Below are 21384 nucleotides of genomic sequence, written 5' to 3'. Positions count from 1 at the left end.
ATAAAAATAAGATATAAGTAGGAAGTTACAGAACAGGAAAATGTATAAATATGCCTCTAGACAAATAAATAATTTTTAAAAAATTGGGGTGGAGTGCCCTTGAGACAAAAATATCCCAGGCTAAACCCTTAAATTACCCAGTTTGGTGCACTGATTAAGACACCAGGCTGGAAACCGGGAGACTTGGGAGTTCTAATCCTGCTTTAGGCACAAAACCAACTGGGCAGCCTTGGGCCAATCATTCTCTCTCCGTTCTGTAAAGCAAGGGCAAACCACCTCCGAAAAAATTGCTGAGAAAATGACAGGGACCAATCCAGACAATTGCTGAGTGTCAATTCTAACTGAAGCTCCCTCCCAAAAAAAACAAAACAACACATGCACACACTCTCAAATAGCCTAAACAGATTAACAGAGTTGGAAGGGACTTCATAGGACTCATCTAGTCCAACACCAACACCCCTTCAAGCAGGAGACCCTACACCATTTCTGACAAATGGCAGTCCAATCTCTTCTTGAAAGGGGGGGGGGCGTGATGATGGCTATCAAAACTGAAGATCTCTTGACTCTTGCCATTACATTGGATGAGGGAGTGAGGAAAGGAAAGAAGGAAGGAGCGAGGGAGGAAAGGAGGGAGAGAGGGAAAAGGGGAAGGGTGGGAGGAAGGAAAGAAGGAAGGAGCGAGGGAGGGAAAGGAGGGAGAAAGGGAGAAGGGGGAGGGTGGGAGGAAGAAAGGAAAGAAGGAAGGAGCGAGGGAGGGAAAGGAGGGAGAGAGGGGAAAGAGGAAGGGTGGGAGGAAGAAAGGAAAGAAGGAAGGAGCGAGGGAGGGAAAGGAGGGAGAGAGGGGAAAGGGGGAGGGTGGGAGGAAGAAAGGAAAGAAGGAAGGAGCGAGGGAGGGAAAGGAGGGAGAGAGGGGAAAGGGGGATGGTGGGTGGAAGAAAGGAAAGAAGAGAGAGAGAGAGAAGGAACGAGATGGGGAAGAGAGAGAGAGGAGTTGGCAGTGTCAAGAGTCGATGAGAATCACTTCAAAGAGGCGGGAAATTCTTCGCTGCTAACACCGGCGTAACTGGCAAACGTGCCAGCGAGGCAGCACCCATTCCCCGACGAATCCCCTCCGCCTTAGCATCCAAATGATCGGACGGGGAGAAAGAGAGAGAAGACAAGACTCCCGCCGACATCGCGCTTTCCCAGCACCGCCCAGCGGCTCACACGTGAGCGCCGGAGTCATCTGACGAGGAGGAAGGCCGAGGGGAAGACCGGGCGTTTCTGTGCTTCTCGCTCTCGCTCTCGCTCTCTCCCCGGGACGGCCATGCTCTCCCGCTTGCTGCGGGAGCACCAGGCCAAGCAGAGCGAGCGGAAGGAACTGCAAGGTGAGCGGCCGGGGGAGCCTCGGGGGAAAAGCCTGGCTCCCCACCCCACCCCTCCCCGGCGTTTCAACTCTTGGAAAGGTTGCGGGGAGAGGAGGAGGGCCGAGTTCGGGGTTAACGAGGCGAGGGACTCCGTGGCTTTCGTGACTCGGCGCGTAGTAATAATAAAAAACAAAAACAAACCGGATTTTCAGCAGGTGTAATTTGAGTCTGACTCGCGTGTTTGTGGAGCTCGGCTGTTCATCCTTTTCCTTCCGGTCTCTTAAATCCAAAGAATTATGAGTAGCTTCACTTTTCTTTCCTTCGTCACTTTAAACGTGTTCCTTTGGCAAGCTGCTCAAGCACCAAGCATTAGGAAAGCAGTAGGGTCTCCTGCTTGAGCAGGGGGCTGGACTAGAAGACCTCCAAGGTCCCTTCCAGCTCTATTCTGATTCTGAGTGTGGCTGCGGTTGTAATTCTCACGACACAAACTACATTGGAACACCCCCCCACCCCCACCCCAAGAATGTCTAGTTTAGTGTGATCTGATCTAGCATCATACTGCCTGGCTAGTGTCATCCTGGAGAGTGAGAAAGGCATATATATATTTAATAAATAAACACAGATAGTCCTCGACTTTACGACCACAATTAAGGCCAAACTGTATGTTGCTATGTAAGACATTTGTTACATCAGTGAATTCTGCCCCATTTTACAACTTTTCTCAGCGCGCATTTGTTCAGTGAATCCCTGCGGTTCTTCAGTTAGAGTAACACGGTTGTTAAGTGAATTTGGTTTCCCCATTGACTTTGCTTGGCAGAAGGTCGCCAAAGGAGATCACATGACTCTGGGACACTGCAACTTCACTGGGACACTGAAAAAAGTGACATGATCATTTTTCACATTTACGACCATCGTGTTATCCCTGTGGTAAGTCAGTGTGGAAGCCAGATTCACTTAACAGCCATGTTCCTAACTTAACAACTGCAGTGATTCACTTAACAAATATGGCAAGAAGAGTCGTAAAACGTGGCAAAACTCACTTAACAAATTTCTCAGCAACATAAATTTTGGACTCAATCAAACTCCTTGTGGGCAGAAGCAGAGTAATGCATCCAGTGGTGGCAGAACCATCAGTATACAGTTGGTAAAAGTTTGGTAAGATCTGGTAAGTTTGGTCTGGTGGTTTTAAGACCTCAGGCTAGAAACCAGGAGGCTGTGAGTTCTAGTTCCCACTTAGGCAGGGGAGCCGGCTAGGTGACTTTGGGCCTGTCACTCTCTCTCAGAACAACTCACCTCACATGGTAGTTGTTGTGGACAAAATAGAGAGAGGAAGGAATATTCTCCAAAGCACCTGAGGTCAGGACAAGAAGCAATGGATGAAAACTAATCAAGGAGAGAAGCAACTTACAACTGAGGAGAAACTTCCTGACAGTTAGAACAATTAATCAGTGGAACAGCTTGCCTCCAGAAGTTGTGAATGCCCCAACACTGGAAGTCTTTAAGAAGATGTTGGATAGCCATTTGTCTGAAATGGTATAGGGTTTCCAGGGGGTTAGACTAGAAGGCCTCCAAGGTCCCTTCCAACTCTGCTATTGTATTGTATATTAGGGATGTTCAACACCTTGAATTATTTGTAATAAAAATAAAGGGATAAAAATTAAAAAAAATCAGTTCTTTCCCAGTTTAAAGCAACCTTCCACCTACAGTACTTGATGTGTGACCACAATTGAGCCCAAAATTTTTCTTGCTAAGCAAGACAATTGTTAAGTGAGTTTTGCTCCATATTACGAGCGGGTAAATGAATCACTGCAGTTGTTAGTAACACAAGTTGTTAAGTGAATCTGGCTTCCCCATTGACTTTGCTTGTCAGAAGCTCACAAAGGGGGATCCCATGACCCTGGGCCCCATGGCCATCTTAAATACATACCAGTTGTCAAGCATAATCACACCTGCTGTTGTGGCCTGGAGGTGGAGCTCTCCTCTCACAATCAGGAGGTTGTGAGTTCTATCGCAGGTAGAGGCAGCTGTAGAGTCTCCTGCTTGGGCAGCGGCTTGGACTAGATGACCTGCAAGGTGCCTTCCAACTCTAATAATCTTAACGGGACTGTGGGGATTACCAAAGTTGTAAGTGTGAAAAATTGTCATAAGTCACTTTTTTCAGTGCCGTTGCAATTTCAAATGGTCACTAAATAAAGTTGGGGACTATTTATTGTCTTCTCACCAAAGACTCTGAAAAAAAAACCATTAAAAACAGGCGACTCTCTTTCAAATTCATGTTTATAAGAAGTCTATGTGATCAGAACAGATGCTTGTAGCATTTTCAAATGGTAAACAGTAGGTCCAATCCCAAGCCTTGATTAAATAAGCAATAATACGGTTGATTAAATTTGTGTGAGAATCCCCTAGTCTACAACTAGAATAGATCAACTAAAGTTGGCTTTGTTCGAGATGTGAGCCGAGAAAAGAAACAATATCATTAAAAAGGCAATTTCTGAGGCATGTTGGTGGCAAAGTCAGGGAGATAGGAGGTTGAGGCCTGTCTTAAATTACTGAGGTGGATATTATATAAAACCAATGCTCTACTAAGCAAAGAACCTTAATATTCCAAACAGATAATTTAATGTACAGTAAGAGGAAGGACATAACATGAAAACAGTGCCAAGAATGTGATGCAGAGTCATTTCACAGACGTGTTGACTTTAATGATATCATAGAAGAGACATTTGCTTTTCTTTCTAGAACGGCGGAGGCGAGAAGCAATTGCTGCAGCAACTTGTTTAACAGAAGCCCTCGTTGATCATCTAAATGTGGGGTGAGTAGTATTGAGAAGTGGTTGAAACTATATGAAATATCCATGAAATTATATGGCATGGATATTGGTATCCAGGGCATGATTTAAGAGCAAAGTGATATATCCACCAGAGCTCTTGTCTCACAATCAGAAGATTATGAGTTTGATCCTAAATAGAGGCAGCTGTAGAGTCTCCTGCTTGGGCAGCGGCTTGGACTAGATGACCTGAAAATGTCCCATCCAACTCTGTTAAACTGTTACTCTTGAAAATGGGAAATTGAATATTTTGCCATCTGGCTCATGCCTCCTATTTGAAATTTGTATTGCCAAAATATAAGGTTTCTACACAAACTTTCAAAAAGATGCTTTGCTTTGAGGAGGAGTAGTTGAGTGAATCAGCTCTTTGAAACTGCATCAGGAAGTGACATCTTCTCACTTCTAACAGCAAATGGTTACTTCATTCAAGGCTGCTCTCTTTAGGAAGCTGCAGTGAGTAGAGGCCACTTCTAGCTACTGCAAAAGTTTGCTGAGTCTGGAAAGCACTTTATGGAGGCAAATCAGTTCTTCATTTCAACAAAGAAAACTCGTTTTGCATTCATGGAGCAAAGTTTTTAACCAAGGGAAATTGAATGTGCCTTGGGCAGACTTACTGAAAAATTAATTAATAACTGACTGGTATTTCTGGGGCAGGGGGAGAATCAAATTACAGAAGATGGAGGTTGCAGAAAAGGACACCCTTGTTTTACACCTTTAGGTTCCTGAATTGTTCCCTTATAAGGGAATAGTCAAGAGCCAGTAATGTGAAGGATGTAATCTCTGGACAGAGCAGTTCAATCTCCCTGCCTTGACTATAAACATAGCATATGCATATGACAAGCCACTCAGCTTTATCTCACCAATTCCAAGAATAATACAGAACTTTCCTGAGAATGCCTGAATAGTGTAATGAGCTTTAAACTTCACAGCCCTGTAGAAATAAATACTTAATTCGATTCTCGCCATTTGTTGCATGTTACCAAAAATAGCTTTGTAGAATTTGCGTAGCAATGCAGAAGAATGCAGATGGGAAACGACCTCTCTTTTATATGGGTATCCTTTTCTATAACTCTCTGTTTGATAGTTGTCTCCAGGAACTTCATCACAGTTGTCTTAGCCATGTGGATTTATTGGTTTAGCACCTTATGCTTCATGGATAACATTTTTCCCTTGGTTTTAATGCGTTGTGACCTGCCCAGAGTTGCACATATAAATTGATTAAATAAATAAGTCACAACATTACAATTTAAAACACTTTCTATAGTTTAAGTATTGCGTAAATATTGCTTTTCTTGATCTCTTCTGTGTTACCCATGATTCGTTTTTTGGTCACTTTGAAGTCTCTTGTTAAAACAGAGGCGGCGGGGGGGGGGGAGAATCATACCTGAATACTCCATTTCAGACATAAATTGATGTAACTTTTGACTATTCATTCTCTTCCAATAGATTTTAAATAAGAGTGTTATAAATAGTTAGGTTTTTAGCCTCAATATGACAGCAAAATCTTGGAGGAATAATATTCATGTGACATAAGAACATCTAAGGCTGGGTTGTCCAAGTTTAGCAACTTTTAAGACCTGTGGACTTCAACTCCCAGAATTCCCCAGCCAACCAATTCCATCCACAAGCCTTAATGTTGCCAAGATTGGACACCCCTGATCTAAAGCAAAAGTTGTATGTTTCAGCAAGGTCTGAAATACTAATTGGAAGGATGTGATTTCCTGTTAACACTTTGTGGCCTGTATCACACTCTTCACCCTTTTACACAACAGTTATTTTGAAAGAAGATGGGACTGAAACTAGACCACCCTCCAGCCTGAAGTGTTTATTTACATTGGGAAGAAGAAGCTGCAACATTTTATAGCATGACTCCTGTCCTTGACAAGCTCCCACAGTTGCTGGCGCCATTTAGTTTTGTGGTTAATGGATGAGAGTGGGAATTACAATTTTATTCTTCAGGCTACATTTCCCTAGATACTTTCAACAGACCACAGATCCCTAGAAATTCCTTGGGAGAGTGGAGCAAATGATTAAGAAAGCCTTGTGTAGGTTTTCCCCCAGAAATGCTGCATCTAACTCCTTTTGTAAAGACTATTTTTGTTGTTATAACTTTTTGCCACACAAGCATATGAGATCCTGATAATGGAACATAAAAGTAGCTGTAGCCTCAGGGTTTTCCCATGTTTCTCTTCCTCATTAGTAAACAGGGAGTATAAATCAGGCTTCCTTTGTCTACCCTGTGATCAAGCCACATAGACTTTTCCAATGGCTTCATAAGGCTGGACCATAAGAAAGGCTGAGCACCAAAGAATTGAAGCCTTTGAACTCTGGTGCTGGAGAAGACTCCTGCGAGTCCCTTCAACTGCAAGACGATCAAACCGGTCAGTCCTAGAGGAGATCAACCCTGACTGCTCTTTAGGAGGCCAGATCCTGAAGATGAAACTCAAATACTTTGGCCACTTCATGAGAAGGAAAGACTCACTGGAGAAGAGCCTAATACTGGGAACAATGGAGGGCAAAAGAAGAAGGGGACGACAGAGAATGAAATGACTGGATGGAGTCACCGAAGCAGTAGGCATGAGCTTAAATGGACTCCAGAGGATGGTAGAGGATAGGAAGGCCTGGTGGAACGTCATCCATGGAGTCTTGATGGATCGGACACAACTTTGCAACTAACAACAACAACAACAACAAAACAGTGGCTTCATATTTTTTATTTTACTATAATACTAGCTAAAGTCAGTAGGGAGAGAGGTATCAGCCCTTCCAGACAGGCCAGGTCAAGTAACAGAAGCAGCAGGCAGGGATTCTATGAATGTTGCTTTATTGTTGTGGGCTGCAATAACAGAATCTTGAAAGGTGGTCAGAATTTCTCTCTATCCCATCTTATGTTGGAGAAAATCAAGGCGGGGCTATTTTGACTTTCTTTCTCACCTGTACTTCCGTTGCTGAACTGTGTATTGCATGTCCCAAGTCCCTGCATAACTGGCTATTCAAGATCAGCTCTGAATTCCTTTACTTCACCTCCCCTATCAGAATGATCCTCCCCTCCCTTGTAGGAAGATGAGCCAGACAGGTTGTTATGGGTGGGAGATGAGAATCCCTCCTTCCCTCATCTGAAGATGGGCCTGGCATCTTACCAAGATCAGTGGACAAGTCACCGAAGAGTCAGCTGTAAAATTCCCCCACTCGCCTTCCCACAAATAATACAGGGGAGCTTATCCTGGGAATCGGCAAGGAGTCTCCTTCATCCTCTGGCTCTATTCTCTATTAATAGCGACAGCAGGTCACAAGGTCAGAACTTGTACAGGAATATCAGATGGAACTGTTGTGCCAAGTGTATAATGTGGTCATTTCTCTCCCTGTCCTGTGACTTCTCTGGTTTGGGATAGTTCAGAATGCATTCAGTATTCAAAAATTTCAAAATCTTGAAAGCCTGTCTAGGTTTCTTTCCATTCCATCTTAATATGAAATGAAATTAAAGCAGGGTTATTTTGAGATTCTTTCTTATGCTTGCTTCAGTGTCTGGACTGTATAACTTCTTGTCCAAGTCCCTGTTTCACATCTCTTTCATATCTTCTCCAAGGTCCATTCTAAGAGGGGATTCACTTTGAGGTATGGTGGATGTCCTGGCAAGCCTGCAATTCCTTTTCCCACTGTATACAGTGAACTGTAATATATATTTATAAGCCATGGTGGCGCAGTGGTTAGAATGGGGTACTGCAAGCTACTTCTGCTGACTGCTGGCTGCCTCCAATTTGGAGTTTGAATCCCACCAGGCTCAAGGTTGACTCAGCCTTCCATTCTTCTGAGACGGGTAAAATGAGGATCCAGATTGTTGGGGACAATAGGCTGACTCTGTAAACCGCTTAGAGAGGGCTGTAAAGCACTGTGAAGCGGTATATAATTCTTAAGTGCTATTGCTATTTTTCATATAAAGGTTCAGAGTCTTCTTGACCCAATTTACTAACATTGTCCAATTCATTTCCATTCCCTTGGAATCAAGAAGAGATGGATCATCCTCTCTCTCACATACACTACCGATAATTCTCTGCACCTTTTACTCATCCTGACCACTAGTTCTGCTCAGCATCCTGCTCATCAATTGTCTACAGATTTTTCATTATTACTGATGAATAATATACTTCTTTTTATACTGATGCCCAGAAAACTATATGTCTACATGAAGTTACCAAGAGTTGAAGACAATGCAACAGAAGCGTTACTGTTTTGTTTTGCAGTATTTTGTGAAAGAATGCACTAAAAACTTCACCATTTCTCGGTCTTAAAATAATTCAGTTAGTCCAAGCCATCATTAATTGTTCCAGTATATTTAAAGAACTATTTGTCTATCTGGTACTCAGTGTTGCAGTGTCACGAGAAAGTAATTTCCTCCCGTTCCTAAAAAGCTCAAATGACATTATCTTAGCTTTAAAAGCATCCCCCTAAGATTAATATTGTATTCATAATCCCTTTCCTCATGGAGGCAATTATAAGTTATTTTTTGCGTATGCTTGCATCTATAAACATCAAGATAACTTTTTTTAAATTTCCTTTTTATGCAGAGCAATACTTTTCTTCCACTTAAACATGTTAGAACACTATCATGTTTTAATTTCTATAGCTACAAAAAGAATTTTTTAATAAATTCCAGGCATGGCTTTTTCCAACAAATAATCCATTCTGAAATGCTTTCAGGGCCTTTAAAGAGGGTAAGATGGAGGATGGAAATGCAATAAAGCAGTTGTCTCACACATGGGGGGGGGGGGACATATCCAAATATGGATTCATATATTTAGATAGCAATAGAACTTAGACTTATATACCACTTTACAGTGCTTTTACAGCCCTCTCTAAGCAGTTTACAGAGTCAGCCAATTGCCCCCAACAATCTGGGTCCTCACTTTACCCACCTCATAAGGATGGAAGGCTGAGTCAACTTTGAGCCTGGTGGGATTTGAATTGCCAAAGTGCAGGTGGCCGGCAGTCAGCGGAAGTAGCCTGCAGTACTGCACTCTAACCACTATGCTACGAGGCTCATTGGTTAGAGATGGATATTTTTCATTAGAAAATCAACCAAATAAGGTATGATTCCATAAGTTACAACTACCAACTCAGACAAACAGGCTAACGGTAAGCAACAGCCTCATGAAGGAACTACCAAGAACACTCCAACCAACGCTGACAATGCAAGCCACTGGTATATAAACTGAGAGCAAACCCCACTCTCTTCTCACACTGATGATGCTATTTAGTTGGATAATGAAACATCTATAAGAAAACAACCAATCTCAGAGAGTACCAAGGACCCCACAGTTCAACGAAGCGCAACCTTAGGGGTTTTTTAATTAGATCTTTTATTCGTCTCTTAAGGGGTTCCAGGGCGGGGGGTGGGTTCAATCAGGCTGAGGGAGGGACTAGTGCCAGGCAGACAGGTGGGTTTAACAAGAGAGTGAGCGGAGCGACTAAGAGAAGAGGGAGTGGTGGTGTTCCAGAAGAAGGTCTTCCCATTCTAACGGTCGTGGGGAGGGGTAGGTGCGAGGGTAGGCCGAGATCTTTTAACCGGTTGGGAGACCGTGGCCGTTGGATACGGACGGTCATTTGTCCCAACCCCCGCAATCTAGGTGGTCAGGACCTACAGAGCCGGGGCCTAAGACTGATGCTATGAAACGCCAGGTCCGTTGCCAACAAAGCCCCCCTCATTAACGACTTGATCTCGGAGAGGGAGCCGGACCTGGCAGGGATAACGGAGACCTGGCTGGGCCACGAGGGAGGTCTCCCCCTCGTGGAAATGTGCCCGCCAGGCTACCGTGCATTTCATCAGCCGCAGGCCCAGGGTAGAGGTGGTGGGGTAGCGGTTATCGTAAGGGAAGGCCTTGAGCCAAGAGAGTCCACTGTGCCACAGATAACCGGTTGTGAGTCCCTATGTGTGAAATGGGGCCCAGGGAGACAGTTGGGCTTGCTGATTGTATACCTGGCTCCTCGCTATGCATCAGCGGCCCTGCCCGAGCTCCTCGAGGTGATCGCCGAGATGGCGGTTGAGACCCCCAGGCTGCTAGTCATGGGGGACTTTAACCTGCCATCGGTAGGGGAAACATCCGAGGCGGCTCGGGAGTTCATGGCTTCCATGACAGCCATGGACCTGACCCAGGTAATTCAGGGCCCCACACACGAGGGAGGTCACACATTGGACCTTATTTTTGTCTCTGGCCAGTGGAGGAGTGATCTGGGAGTAGGGGATTTAGTTATCACGCCCCTGTCATGGTCAGATCACTCACTTCTCCGGCTCGACTTTCCAACCGCTACTCCCCATCGCGGGGAGGCGGAACCGGAATGTCCTAGATGGTTCCGCCCCAGGCGCTTGATGGAACCTGATAGGTTAATAATAATAATAATAATAAATTTGGATTTATTAGCCGCTCCCTTTCCAAGTAGGACTCGGGGCGGCGTACAATGGAGCATAAAACATAAAAGATATATAACAACACAAAAACGTACATACATACACAACACACATACATACACATACACGTACACGGAGGAGGAAACAAATTACATCATTAGACAGTTAAAAATCAACTTTAAAATACCCCAATTGTAAAAACCCAATAAGAATTAATATTTAAGAACAATTTAAAAAACAGTTTAAAAAACAGTTTAAAAAACAGTTAGGAGGAATGAGAAAATTACGATTGCGATTGAGCCAGGCCAGATAATTGAAAGAGGTGAGTCTTCAGCTGTACACGGAAGGAGCGGAGATCGGAAGTAATCCTGATGTCACGGGGGAGGTCATTCCACAGGGCTGGGCCCATCACAGAGAAGGCTCTGCTCCTGGGTGTCGCCCCCCGGCACTGTTTGGCGGACGGCACCCGGAGAAGTCCCTCTCTGTGTGAGCGAATTGGTCGTAGGGATGTGTGGGGCAGGATGCGATCCTGCATATAACTAGGCCCTGTGCCATGAAGCGCTTTAAAGATCATAATCAAAACCTTGAAATGCACTCGGTAGACCACAGGAAGCCAGTGCAGCTCGCGCAGGAGAGGTGTTACAGGGGAGTATCTAGTCCTCCCCATAATCACCCGCGCGGCCGCGTTCTGGACCAACTGTAGTCTCCGAGTGCATCTCAAGGGAAGCCCCATGTAGAGAGCATTGCAGTAATCCAGGCGAGACGTCACTAGCGCATGGGTGACTGTGCGTAGGGCATCCCGGTCCAATAAGGGGCGCAATTGGCGCATCAGGCGGACCTGATGGAACGCCCCCCTTGCCACGGCTGTTACATGGTTATCCATGGACAGCCGGGCATCCAGGAGGACGCCCAAATTGCGCACCTGTTCCATGGGGGCTAGTTGGCCGCCCCCGATGGCCAGAGATGGAAGCACCTGGTTGAACCGGGAGGCCGGAAGCCACAGCCACTCCGTCTTGGAAGGGTTGAGTTTTAGTCGGTTGCCATCCATCCAGACCCGTACGGCCTCCAGACACCGGGACATCATTTCGACGGCCTCATTGGGGTGGTTCGGAGTGGAAATGTATAGCTGAGTATCATCAGCATACAGATGATATCCCACCCCAAAACCACGGATGATCTCGCCCAGCGGTTTCATATATGTGTTGAACAGGAGAGGCGAGAGCACCGATCCCTGTGGCACTCCACATGTGAGTGACCTCCGGGTCGAACTCTGCTCCCCTGTCAACACACGTTGCGTCCGATCAGAGAGGTAGGAGCCAAACCACCGTAAAACGGTGCCCCTGACTCCCAGCCCCTCTAGCCGGTGCAACAGGATACCATGGTCGATGGTATCGAACGCCGCCGAGAGATCTAATAGGACCAGGATAGAGGAACAACCCCTATCTCTGGCCCTCCAGAGATCATCAACCAATGCGACCAAGGCCGTCTCCGTGCTGTGCCCGGGTCGGAAGCCGGACTGGCGCGGGTCTAGATAATCATTTTCCTCCAGGTGATGTGGGAACTGCTGTGCTACCACACTCTCTACAACCTTCGCTAAAAAAGGAAGGTTGGAGACTGGACGATAATTGACTAGGTCCGTTGGGTCCAGGGAAGGCTTCTTGAGCAGGGGCCTCACCACCGCCTCTTTCAAGGCGGCCGGTAGAGACCCCTCGCCCAACGAGGCGTTCACCAGGCCCAGGAGCCAGTCGCGCGTAACCTCCCAGGATGCCAGTACAAGCCAGGAGGGACACGGGTCCAATAAACATGTGGTGGGTCGCAGACGTCCACGCAACCTTTCCAAATCCTCGATGGCAACCGAGTCAAACTCCTCCCAAAGCGGTCCCTCAAGACTCGCAACGGGCGTCTCTACTGAACCACTGAAAGGGGTCCATCCCATCCGGATTTGAGCGACTTTGTCCTGTAGATAATTCCCAAACTCCTCTGCTCTGCCCTGTAGTGGGGCTTCCCGTGGTCTCTCAAACAAGAGGGAACGGGTCACCCGAAACAGGGCGGCAGGGCGGTTATCTGCAGACGCAATAAGAGCGGCGCAATGTTGACGTTTGGCCGCTCTTAATGCCACAAGGTACGTCTTCAAATAGGCTCGTGCCTGTGCTCGGTCAAATTCGGAACGGGAGGATCTCCAACGACTCTCTAGGCGTCTCTTGTGGCGTTTCATCACCCTTAGCTCCTCGGTAAACCAAGGTGCCAGGGTGGTTCGTCGCCGCAGGAGAGGCCGCAAAGGCGCCACCCGGTCTAGGGCCCCGGTAGTCGCACTATTCCATGCGTCTACCAGGTCCTCCACTCGGGGGCAGGTCAGGTCCACAGGAGGTGGCCCAAGTTCCGTCTGGAACCTATCCGGTTCCATCAGGCGCTTGGGGCGGAACCATCTAATACCTTCCGGTTCCGCCTCCTCGCGGCGGGGGGTAGCACCAGGGAAGTCCAGCCGGAGAAGTGAGTGATCCGACCATGACAGGGGAATAGTGTCTAGATCCCCTATTCCCAGATCACTCGTCCACTGGCCAGAGACAAAAACAAGGTCCAGGGTGTGGCCTCCCTCGTGAGTAGGGCCCTGAATTAACTGGGTCAGGTCCATGGCTGTCATGGAAGCCATGAACTCCCGAACCCCCTCAGACGCTTCTCCCATCGACGGCAGATTAAAATCCCCCATCACTAAAAGTTTGGGGGTCTCGACCGCCACCGATGAGATCAGCTCGAGGAGTTCGGGCAGGGCCGCTGAAGTATAGCGAGGAGCCAGGTATACTATCAGCAGGCCCAACTGCCTCCCTGGGCCCCATCTCACGACGAGGGACTCACACCCGGATGTCTGCGGCACGGTGAACTCTCTCGGCTCTAAGTCTTCCCGGATAATCACTGCTACCCCACCGCCCCTTCCCTGGGCCCGAGGCTGGTGAAATGCTCGATAACCTGGAGGGCACATTTCCACAAGGGGTAGACCTCCCTCGTGGCCCAACCAGGTCTCGGTTATTCCGGCGAGGTCCGGCTCCCCCTCCAAAATTAGATCGTGGATGAGGGGGGCCTTATTGACAACGGACCTCGCGTTGCATAACAGCAGTCTCAGGCCTTGGGTCTGTAGATCCTGACCACCTAGTATGCAGGGGTTGGTACAAACGACCGGGAATGACCAAAAACCCCGGTCTCCCAACCGACTACGTGCTCTTAAACTGTCCTCGCACCTGCCCCTGACGGAGCTTGGGCCATTCCCTGTAGTCCTAAACCGCACCCGGATGGAGGACCTAGTGGCCGCAAGGAATAGTGCGGCCACCGGGGCCTTGGACCAGGTTGCGCCTTTGCGGCCTCTCCTGCGGCATCGAACCACCCAGGCCCCTTGGTTCACCGAGGAGCTGGGGGTGATGAAGCGCCGCAAGAGATGCCTAGAGAGCAGATGGAGATTGTCACGCTCCGAGTCTGACCGAGCACAGGTGAGAGCCTATTTACGGACTTACCTTGTGGCATTAAGAATGGCCAAACGACAATATTGTGCCACTCTTATTGCGTCTGCAGATAACCGCCCTGCCGCCCTGTTTAGGGTGACCCGCTCCCTCCTTTCACAGAGGCCGCGGGAAGCCCCCTTGCAGGGTAGAGCAGAGGAATTTGGGGAATATCTGCAGGACAAAATCACTCAGATTCGCAGCGAGTGGGTCTCCATTAGCGGTCTAGAAGAGACGTCGGAGGTGGGTCTTCTGGTGCCATCCTGGGAGGAGTTTGACTCTGTTACTTCCGACGATATGGACAGGTTACGTGGACGACTGCGAGCCACCACATGTTTACTGGACCCGTGTCCCTCCTAGCTTGTACTGGCATCCTGGGAGGTCACACGAGGCTGGCTCCAGGAACTAGTGAACGCTTCACTGAGAGAGGGGTTATTGCCGGCCGTCTTGAAAGAGGCGGTGGTGAGGCCCCTACTCAAGAAGCCTTCTCTGGACCCAGCTAAGTTAGCAAATTACCGTCCCGTCTCCAGCCTTCCCTTTTTGGCGAAGGTTGTAGAGAGTGTGGTGGCGCAACAGTTCCCACGGCACTTGGAGGAAATTGATTATCTGGACCCGCACCAGTCCGGCTTCCGGCCCGGTCACAGCACGGAGACGGCTTTGGTCGCGCTGGTGGATGATCTCTGGAGGGCCAGAGATGGGGGTTGCTCCTCCATCTTGGTCCTATTAGATCTCTCGGCGGCTTTCAATACCATCGACCATGGTATCCTACTGCGTCACCTGGAGGGGTTGGGGGTGAGGGGCACCGTTTTGTGGTGGTTCTCCTACCTCTCTGGTCGGGCGCAATGTGTGTTGACAGGGGGGCAGAGGTCGAGCCTGAGGCCGCTCACCTGTGGGGTGCCGCAGGGATCGGTCCTCTCGCCTCTCCTGTTCAACACATACATGAAGCCGCTGGGCGAGATCATTCGTGGGTTCGGGGTAGATTACCACCTGTACGCTGATGACACTCAGCTGTACATCTCTACCCCAGACCACCCCAGCGATGCCATTGAAGTGATGTCCCGATGTCTGGAAGCCGTACGGATCTGGATGGGAAATAACAGACTCAAGCTCAACCCGTCCAAGACGGAGTGGCTGTGGCTACCGGCACCCCGGTTCAACCAGTTGTGTCCATCACTGGCCATTGGGGGCGAACAGCTGGCCCCCGTGGATCGGGCACGCAATTTGGGCGTCCTCCTGGATGCCCGGCTGTCAATGGATGACCATGTGACAGCCGTGGCAAGGGGGGCGTTTCACCAGGTTCGCCTGGTGCGCCAATTGCGTCCCCTATTGGACCGGAACGTCCTCTGCACAGTCACCCATGCGCTTGTGACGTCCCGACTGGACTACTGTAATGCTCTCTACATGGGGCTCCCCTTGAGATGCACCTGAAGGCTGCAGCTGGTTCAGAATGCGGCCGCGCGGACAATTGTGGGAGCTACTAGATACTCCCATGTAACACCTCCGCTGCGCAGGCTGCACTGGCTACCTGTGGCTTTCCGGGTGCGTTTCAAGGTGTTGGTTATCATCTTTAAAGCGCTCCATGGCACAGGACCTAGCTATTTGCGGGATTGTATCCTGCCCCACACATCCCTTCAGCCGATTTGCTCTCACAGGGAGGGACTCCTCCGGGTGCCGTCCACTAGGCAATGCCAGTGGGCGACACCCAGGAGTAGGGCCTTCTCTGTGATGGGCCCGACCCTCTGGAATGACCTCCCCACGGATATCAGAACTACCACCGACCTCCGCTCCTTCCGTAAGAAGCTTAAAACCCACCTGTTCAATTTAGCCGGCCTGGCCTAATACCAATTTTAGTCCCTCAAGTCTGTATTTTTAAATTTTTCGGGGTATGCTTTTTAGTTGATCTTAACTTTTATTATTCTGTACAGTTGAATTTAGGTTTAATTCGCTTTTAAGGGAATGTCTTTAAGGGTATCTATCTTTTGTACCTGTTTTTTAATGAGATGCCTGTACACTGCCCTGAGTCCCTTCGGGGAGAGGGGGCGGTCTATAAATTTTGAAAATAAAATGAAATAAATAAACCCTGAACTATAAATATTGTCTTGTATCAGTCCCACAAGTTATTTCAATATGTATTTTGTGTTTACCAATCCATTCCCATTTAGTGGGCCACTGACTTCAGTGGACAAAAATCAGTGGAGCAAAGATTTAAATCAGTACCAGATGCAATGAAAAGCAAATGAAAGGATAACTCAAACAGGTACCTGCCCTGTCCCCTGCAGCTGACTGTTAGACTGTTTGATCTAACAAATCCATCTCAAAAGATTTTTGTTCTTCTTCCAAGGAGCCTGGTAATATTCAGAGCCTTTTTCTATAGCTTTAATTTGTAGATTTGAGTCCAGATATGAGTGGAAAGATTCCTTTCAGATAAACATCCAAGATCTCCCAAGGTTTCTGCATGAAAAAATGAGAAGAGACAACTAAATCCTCATCTCTTTGTAAAGTTGGGGGGGGCTTGGGATCTTCCAATCTTTTGCTGTAATTTTTAGGGGTTGCAAATGAAGAAAGGTATCTGCAAATATGACTTCTAATTGCCTTGTTGATCAGTAAGGCAGCCTAGGTAAAGGATTCTTTCAGAAGTATTACATCCAAGCAAATATGTCAAAAACAAATAATGTAAGACCATATTTTTAGCATAATTGTTTTCAAGAATATTCCCTATCATTGTCACACCTGTCTCCCTTACCTGGAAACTGTTCCTTCCGTTCTCAAAAGTATTATTATCAAATGCAGTAGAATTATTTAAATATTTAACTTATTATTGGCAGAAGATGGATTTTCTGTTGTAGCTTACTTATGTGATTTTCATCTCACATAGAAGAATCTTTTATAAACACACAATACTGACTTTATATATCAACATTTCTTAACTGAAAACACGTACGTTGAAATGTCGATGAAAATATCTCATTAGCCTTTTATCAAAAGTATCAGTCCATTTCAGTCAGATTGCTACCAATATCAGAATATTTCTTCCCCAGATGTATTATATAATTTATGTCAGATATATGAATATTTGATAATTAACTCAATTACCGTACCTCGAGTTAGAAAAAGAGCATATATCAGTTTAACATTAAAAGATATTTTCTGAAAATATACCACTTATAAAACTTTTATTCACTGAATAGAACTCAATTGATACACAATTCAATTAAATGTTTAATTGGTTGCATAGTTCATTAAAAATACAGTAGGTGATAATAGGAATAGGAATAGCCATAGGGATTTTTGTTAAATGGTATGATAGATTAAGCATCAAACACCCATATAAATACTCAATTGATTAAAGAAAGGATTGTATTAGAAGCCCATAGTGCATTAAAGAGCTTTAAATTAACCTAGTCCTAGTTCATTACAGGCAGGAATAATGATTCATGAAAGGTTGTTAAAAAGTATTAACAGAGAGGACAATCCAGATTAATTTATATTTCTCTGATCATTGAGATATCTTGGTGCTTTAGATCTTCAGTAGAATTAAAAATAAGAGACTTTAAAAGCAATTACAAGCCCATTTAAAAAGGTCTGCAAAGGGTAGACGCCTCAATTCAGTGGAGAATATTTTCCAGAGAACTGGGATGGTTACAGAGAAAGTTTGACCCTGAATTTCCACAAGATGAGCCTCTGGCAATTATAGGAGAACTTTCTCAGATAATCACTTTCAGCCATTTAAGACCCTCGTTCATACAACCGTGCAAAGCCCAGGACTTCACCTTTTAAATATAATGTAATTGTATAACAAGTCACAGTAGCAGTCAGCACAAATGTTTGGTCTTTTGAAAAATCCTTCACATCAGCTTAAACTAGGGTTCCTCAAACTACGGCTCGGGGGCCGGATACAGCCCATCAAAGCCATTAATCCGGCCTGTGGGGGACCATAAGGCTGCCCCACCCACATCGCCCCACCTATTCATTGGCCCCCACCCATCTTCTGGAGGCCGAGGAGACCAAAAACGGGATGCAAGGAGGCCTCAGGAAGCCAAACATTGGCTCGTTTTGGCCTCCCTAGTCTCCAGAGGAAGGGGGGAGAGAGGGGGGGCATACACCCCAAGGCAGCCGCATCCCATCATTAACCTGCTTTCTACCCCCAGGAGCATAACAAATTAAAGTTTGTGTGTATTGTTTAATGGGCTGCTACATTAGCCATGACCACCTGGTCACATGACCACCTGGCCACCTCCCACCCAGTCACATGACCACCTAGCCAAGCCAAACTCAGTCACATGGCCACCTAGTCACACCCACCCAGGCAGTCCGCCCCCCCCCCCAACAGTCTGAGGGACCGTGAATTGGTCCCCCATTTAAAACAGTTGAGGACCCCTGGCTTAAGTGATTGAAGATTTTAGAGTAAACCTTACACTCCGTATATCTTATATTCCTGTTAGGCAGCTGACCAAAAATTTGGAGAAAGCCTCAAGAGTTTTTAGTTCCACAAAGTAAAGTTTACACAGTAGCATCTCTCCCCTTTGAAAGTGCTGCTTTCTCTGTCTCTTAACCCTCCACCTGCAAGAGAGACCCCTATTAGTTGAGAATGTTCACCGTTCAGTGACGTAGAAGAATTCCTGTTCATTTATTGAGGCATTACAGAACAAGTCACTTACCGCATGCTGGGTAAGGTCTGAGACTATGCGTTATCAGAAGCTACAATTTATACAGGAAGGATATCATAGTTTCTTGGAACAGAGGTTTTGTTTAACTCAATCTGGAAAATTTGCTTCCTAAAAATACGCAGTGAAAGGAATTCTCATTGTGACTTTATTTCTATACGTCGTTAATGCAGCAGCCAGTTTTAGAAACACCCTGGCTTTTTGCAGGTTGGTTGATTTTTCCTCTTCATCACAACCTCTTATTGTTTTGCCCTTCCCTTATATCCCTTTTTCCCAGTTTGGTGGTTCAAATCCCACCAGGCTCAAGGTTGACTCATCCTTCCATCCTTCCAAGGTGGATAAAAATGAGGATTCAGATTGTTGGGGACAATAGGCTGACTCTGTAAACCGCTTAGAGAGGGCTGGAAAGCACTGTGAAGCGGTATATAAGTCAAAATGCTATTGCTATATGCCCTTCTTTGGACAATTTCTTCAGTGGCTCAGCCTCCTCACCGTGCTGAATCTTTCACCTGACTTTGCCTTATTCACAAATGGATCCAGACGCTCCTCGTATATATAATGATTGCCAGATGTTGCTTAGATACTTAATCTACTATATCCTTGGGAATTTATCCGGCTACAAGCTCCCAGCGCCTTCCTCTGCCCCTGGGATTAGCTTGCTCTGAGCTGGGAAGCTACTTAGTACAAAGAAAAGTTTGAACAGAAAATTGAGTGACGGAGGGCTTAGAGAAAGGAAGCCTGTTCTGGTCCTCCCTTGTTGTCTTAAAGAATGACTGAGCCTCTCATTCCCAGGGTGGCCCAGGCTTACGTGAACCAAAGGAAACTGGACCACGAGGTGAAGACACTGCAGATCCAAGCTGCTCAGTTTGCCAAGCAAACAGGCCAGTGGATCAGCATGGTAGAAAACTTCAATCAAGCTCTGAAGGTGAGCACAGATGCCTGTATGAATGGCAGTGGTTCATATATTGTGCATATGTTGTATTAAGGTCAGACTTAAAGGGCTGGGCTGGGCTTAAATGAGTGGGAATAGGGGGAATCACAGATGGGTTCAGCATATACAGAGCCATCAGTTCCCAGATACAAAAGAAGAGGCAATTCCAGAAGGGGAACGGAATAGCAAGCATCTCAGGTCGCCCCTCTGGCCCATCATTTATAACTTCTTTAATATAAATTCTATGCTATGATTTCTGTTTCAAAAATCTAATGCAGCATGCCCATTTGAAAAATGCACCTTTGACCCTTGTGTGCCCTCTGGCTCTACTGTGGCACACAGGGCATGGATCAGCAACCTGGGACATCGGAGAAGAGTGAGTGTAGTTTCACTTTTATTTAAAGCTTATTGTCAGCAATTCACCACACCAAAACAATGTTAACTTGATCTCTCAAATGTTGTTTGTTGTTTTGTCACTCTGTGATTAATCCTGAGTGTAATGGGAGAGCGCCATCTACTGGTCATAGACAGATGGATGATATAGATATGGATGGATGGATGGATGGATGGACGGACGGACGGACGGACAGACAGACAGACAGACAGAGTCTAGTAGACAAAGAAATGAAAGACTTTGAACCTTGTATAGTGTATTTAGCGAAAGCGATAAGGGCTAACAAAGGTCTTCTGTTAAAATGGTAAATTGTTTTCTGTACATTATCCTTGAATTCATCTAAAATTATTTCAGTGTCAGAGCAGAAGGATGCTCTAGAAAATTAGGTCCAGGCATGCGTGGACTTGAGAAGCCAAAGAACAGGGGTTTGATCTTGACTTATCTCTCTGACCAGGAAATTGGTGATGTGGAGAACTGGGCACGGAGTATCGAGATGGACATGCGGACCATTGCCACCGCTCTGGAATATGTTTACAAAGGGCAGCTGCAGCCTTCCACTTCCTGATCCAGATGCCAGATTCTATTGGTCACCAGAATTGCATCTCTCATGCTATGTTGCCAACGGAAGGCAGAGTCCTTGCCTGCAACCTCTTCCTCTAATTCGGTGACTATTCTTCTGGAGCACTGAATAAGCTTCCCCCCACCCACCCTCCCTGGCCCATTTAGATGGCGTAAGAGGCGCTGTTGGGTCTTTTGCTTTGGCTGAGTATCCATGGGCAGCTGGGAGGAACCACGAAACACTGTCATGGAAGTGCCCATACCCACACGGAAAGGAAAAGAAGCCATGCTTTTTCCATGCAAGCTGGATCAATCTGTGTTATGAAGTTAGAAAGAATGAAATAAAAGCAGGTGGCTTAATTACATTACAAGTGTCGGTGTGAGTCATTGCAGGGGGTGGGGTGTTGGTTCTATCAGCTGTGTAACTCCATCTTGGCAAATGGTGAAGGAGGACTGAAAGCTGCCTTCTCTTCCTCAGACAGAGGGATGGGTTGGAGATGGAGAACTTCTGTGTGGCTGGAGCTTTTTCTCATAAGGTCACCCAGCCTGGCCTCTTCATCCTCTTTTAGTTTTCAAATCCTTCCCCCATGTTTTTCAAGCCTTTATACAAAGAAACCTTTCTCAGATTTAATTTGTCCTAATCTCTCCTTAATTCGGCATGTGCTACATGCTTGGGTAAGAGGGGTGTGACATGGAATGCCAAAAGTGTTCAGTTTCCATTTCTAGAGTGTTGCCTCTCCCTTCACTAGCTTTATGGCAGAAGAAGCTGGATA

At 46.5% G+C, this 21384-nt stretch overlaps 1 protein-coding gene across 1 annotated transcript; it reads left to right on the top strand.

Moving 5' to 3' along the window:
- Positions 1-1197: 1197 nt before the first annotated feature.
- Positions 1198-20976, top strand: BLOC1S1 (biogenesis of lysosomal organelles complex 1 subunit 1). Its single transcript, XM_081957579.1, has 4 exons — positions 1198-1367; positions 4086-4158; positions 19521-19653; positions 20508-20976. Exons 1-4 carry the CDS (start codon positions 1307-1309, stop codon positions 20616-20618), a joined length of 378 nt encoding a protein of 125 aa, XP_081813705.1. The 5' UTR covers positions 1198-1306; the 3' UTR covers positions 20619-20976.
- The last annotated feature ends 408 nt before the right edge of the window (positions 20977-21384 follow it).

Source organism: Natrix helvetica (genome assembly GCF_964273705.1).
Source record: "Natrix helvetica genome assembly, chromosome: 1".
NCBI classification, from domain to species: Eukaryota; Metazoa; Chordata; class Lepidosauria; order Squamata; family Natricidae; genus Natrix; species Natrix helvetica.
This window is presented reverse-complemented; position numbering and strand designations above follow the sequence as displayed.

Excerpts from the sequence above, each read along its gene's own strand:
- BLOC1S1 (XM_081957579.1), top strand. The coding sequence starts at position 1,307 with ATGCTCTCCCGCTTGCTGCGGGAGCACCAGGCCAAGCAGAGCGAGCGG. Across the intron at positions 1,368-4,085 it reads CGAGCGGAAGGAACTGCAAG|AACGGCGGAGGCGAGAAGCA; the intron begins GTGAGCGGCCGG and ends TTTTCTTTCTAG. Across the intron at positions 19,654-20,507 it reads ACTTCAATCAAGCTCTGAAG|GAAATTGGTGATGTGGAGAA; the intron begins GTGAGCACAGAT and ends CTCTCTGACCAG.